Source organism: Phaethon lepturus, unplaced genomic scaffold, assembly GCF_000687285.1.
Source record: "Phaethon lepturus isolate BGI_N335 unplaced genomic scaffold, ASM68728v1 scaffold38331, whole genome shotgun sequence".
In the NCBI taxonomy this organism is placed as follows: Eukaryota; Metazoa; Chordata; class Aves; order Phaethontiformes; family Phaethontidae; genus Phaethon; species Phaethon lepturus.
The window spans coordinates 4,898-8,990 of record NW_010520486.1 but is presented as its reverse complement, the minus strand read 5'-3'; the positions used below and the strand labels follow the sequence as shown (position 1 = coordinate 8,990).

The following is a 4,093-nucleotide window of genomic DNA, read 5'->3' as shown; positions in this document are numbered from 1 at the left end:
GAGGCGCGGCGGGCTGCGGGGGACAGGGCTGCCGCCTGAGCCCGGAGGAACAGCCGTAAAGAGCAGGGGGCTCCGCCGCCGTCAGCCTATCTTCCTCCGAGCGCCTGGGATGTGTGCATGAAAACTTCCTCTGCCTTTTGGGAGAGGGCTCCAAAGATGGGAGTGAGAGAACTCCATCCAAAAGAAAAGGTGTAGGCGAGAGAGCAGCTAGTAAGTCTTCCTTTTAAATGCATCTTTTTACATTTGAGTAGTGAATACAGCTGAAGGATTTGAGAAAGGCCATTTATATCATGGTGAGGGGCCAAACTTCGTCATTAATGCAAAGGCCCTCACTCTGGGCACAGAACAGGCTTATTTGTCACACTACCAGGAGTTAGCAGGACTTCATGGAGCATTATATGATACAATGGCCCAGGCAAAACAGGTGCAATTTTACTTCTGAGTAAAAGGAAGAGTCACTTTAGTCTCATCATGAGGGTAAAGATCCTCATTCCACAGGTCTAGACCACACTAATACTGTACCCTCCAAAGAACTGCTGTAATCACTTGTACCATTTCAAGGTTAATATAGCTAGATACAACTAAGGTAAGTTTTACATTAGCCCTGACTTTACTCCTTTTCATTTAGTAGACAAAGATAACTTTGTGCTCAGCCATATTGATTAGTATTTATTCACTTACCTTGAACCATATCATATATAAATGCTCCTGTCACTTCTCAATGCCACTCTAGGATGTTAGCTTCATTTTTGATCTTGAGAATTTGGATTTTAAATACTAAACAAAAATGGTCCAGTTAGGCATCACTTTCACACACCTTCAGGAAGATTTGTGGCACTTAAGCAAGACACAGGGGATTAGCTATTTTAGTATTTATTGCAGTATTTGGCAGTACGGCTCTGCAGTAAGTCTATTTTTTATAACTGCACAAGAAAAGTTTACTACTACAAGGTATGCAACTTCAACTTCCAACTTGTTTAAGTAGCCCTGGGCCTCAACTTTGTTATTCCTCACTAAGCAGGACATAACTTGTTTACTACTTGAGGAGCTGAAGTTAGATGCAAGGTCTTGACCTTTAAGAGTTTAACCTTTACAGGTACACAAAGGTCACAGGGTTCTAACAGCTAAGGCAATAGCTCCTTAAAGTCTTGAACTTAAGAGCTGCTACCTTTAACTATGAAGCTACACAGCAGACAAAGCTTTAGTGCAACTTAAGGCCCAAGTCATGTGCTTTGAGTTTTAATAATCATTTGGAATACAAAGATTAAAGATAAGCACATCTGAGTACCAGTTTTAATAGTGCCACCCTTTTGATCTTAATCCTATGACTACAAGCTAATGGATAATGGGCATATTCTCACTCCCATTCCATGTAGCAGGAGAGGCTAGGGATGAATATTGTATATCCAAGGAAGTTTGCTTTCCAGAAAGCCCAGTCTTCCACTCCTGTACAGTGTTCAAACTGAATGTTGGATTCACAGAAATTTAGCATAAACCATCATAGTTTTGACCAAGTGGATATAAAAATTAAGTTGACAATGCATGAAAATATGCCAGCCTTTGTCAGTCTGTGCTTCATGCTCTGGGCACTGTAGGATTGCTTAAGTCTTGACAGACTAATATCAAACCATGTTCGCCTACCTAGCAAAGTCATGAAGAGTGTAAAGAGTACTTTACTACTGCAACATGAAAACTAAGTGTATCTCCATTGTAATGGAGCTGTAAAAGGCCTTTAGATATCGAGATGTCTACAAACAGCTCAGTAGACGGAGCTTTCAGAAATGGAGCTGCATTGCTTTTGGGTCTCCTGATGACTATACATAAGAACAGTAGACAGTATGCTCTTTCCACAAGTTTAATAGAGTTACAAAAGGATACCACTGCTCTAAATGCAACACATGGCTAACCACATACACTGCATTGTCACTAAAGTCACAGGGCTTGATGTACAGATATTGATCATTAAGATTTTCTATGAAGGTACTATCAAGAGGACAAACTTTCTTTCAAGTAAAAAAGTTACTGTTTATACCTATCACATGATCCCTTGACTCAAATGCAATGATTTAGTTAAAGTTCAGTAACTGATGCTTGCTCTTTACGTAAGGCATACTACTTTCCACTCAGACTGGCGGTTTATTTCTGCTTGGAGAAATACTCTTTACTTTTCTGAACATCAGGCTTGATTGTGTCACTGCCAGGTTTCCAGCCAGCTGGGCACACTGAAATGATAAACATTAAGTCTTACCAGCTGCTCCTGCAGAACATATTTTACATAACATTAAAGCAAACTAGCAACTCAAAACATGTATACATTTTTGCAACACAGGAGGTGCATTCAGTTTGTGTAGTGGTATGTTCAGTTTATTTTACTCATTTCCATTTGTTCACTAGGTAGTAGCACCCAAGGAACCAGGTGTTTGCCCCAGGACCAGTGGACCCTTTACACATACACCCCTCCCCACCCCCACTTAAAAGCTTCATAGAAGCTTGACAGCAAGGTAACACCAACTCCAGCAGCCTGGATCAGAAGGCTTTACAACTATTACACTTCTCTCCTTGGATCCAGTCAAGTCTGTGCTCTCCTTACCTTTTATCAACCCTAGTCCCATTCTCCAGTTTAACCAGGAGGGGGGAAGAAGAGTTAAACTCTCTCTACTTCTCCTATATGGCTATCAAAAGGCCACCAAGATGCAGAGGTCACATGGCCTCAAAACTGCAGTGACTCCTAAGCAGCTTTTTTTGGACACAGCCTTCCTTGTCTACAGCTATGCAAGTCTGGATGCTTGCTCTGTACAAGACTGACAATTTTAGCTATAGTATTCTCAGCTGGAGTGTTGCTACACACCTTATTCTGGTCTATCCTGGTTTAGATGACTGCAGGCCTAGTTCTGGAGGAAAAGCGTTTGACTACACCAGGGCATAGTAAGCCCCAAAAGGCTTCATTTGCATGACACTGACTGCTCCATTATGAAATTAGGGATGTCTCCTCAGCTAACAGAGGATGGCCTACAAGTTCAAAAACACTGACTCTCTTCAGGCTATAGGCACAGCCACAATAGCAGCCTTTATTAAATCTGCCATTCATTTACCAGTTCTGAAGCAAGTTAAGTATGACTGCAGCAACCCATGTCATTAATGACATTAATGAAGACTACCAATACCTACACAGCAATTTTGAGTTTTCATAACTTGTTTCAAACCTTTTGTCTGCAGTGTTTTTTTGTTTTGCAATTCCTACAGAAAAGCTACCAGCCTCAAGCACCATATCACTTTTGAACTATGGGCACAAAGACTCTCATCCATTTTCCCCTCACTACACATGGCTTTCTGGGAATTCAAATGCTTTGTCTAACAGACTGTGTAAAACACTGCATTAGTACTGATGGTCTCAACCTACCAAATTTGAGAGCAGAGGCTAAACTATGCATACCCTTGCAGGCTAAGTTACTACATGTTCTTCGTTTTTGTCTCAAGTATTTTCTGTGTCTAATTGAGAAACAACTGCTATGTGCTTGACAAGACATCCAGCACCAAATTGATTTAAATGATATTTCAACATTAGCAAGTAACTCAATGGACAATTAACTGGAATAGGGTAAATATAGCACTATGGTGTCCTTCAAGTAGCTTTACAGAACCAGCCGCATTTCAAGAGGCACAATTACTTGCTGCACACACATCAATACATGTACTTAGTACCTTTCAGTAAACCTTGATTTAACCTGCCTAGTTAATACTGTTCTCTAGAAAAAAACATTTAATATCAGAAAGAACTCTTACCTTCTCCATGTTTATCTGTAAACTGGAAGGCCTGGACAAGTCTGAGGGTTTCATCAACACAACGGCCAACAGGAAGATCATTGATTGTTATCTGCCTCAAGATTCCCTTCTCATCAATTATGAACAGACCCCTAAAAAATCCAGAACAGCTCTAGAGTTAAACACAGCTTTTGAAAGCCTGATTAGACTCAAGTTTGAAAAAAACTCCAGATCAGTATACTATTATGGCAGTTAAGTTGTGTCATGTGGTATTACTGACGTCTTCCTAAAAACCCAATACCTTCGGTGTATGCATAGCACTGAAACATTA

The 4,093-nt window shown here is 40.6% G+C and overlaps 1 protein-coding gene across 2 annotated transcripts in view; it reads right to left on the bottom strand.

The window, feature by feature from the left end:
* Positions 1–1,839: 1,839 nt before the first annotated feature.
* The window catches only part of LOC104628728 (peroxiredoxin-1), a 4,625-nt gene continuing 2,371 nt past the window's right edge, over positions 1,840–4,093 (bottom strand). Inside the window, exons 4-5 of one of the 2 annotated variants that reach the window (XM_010297398.1) lie at positions 3,784–3,914; positions 1,840–2,222 (exon numbers count right to left, since the gene is read on the bottom strand). In XM_010297398.1, the coding sequence (XP_010295700.1) occupies positions 2,137–2,222; positions 3,784–3,914 (217 nt within the window). In that variant the 3' untranslated portion in view covers positions 1,840–2,136. Of the gene's footprint in view, positions 2,244–3,783; positions 3,915–4,093 lie in introns of both variants that reach the window. The other variant, XM_010297397.1, reaches the window with a different exon arrangement.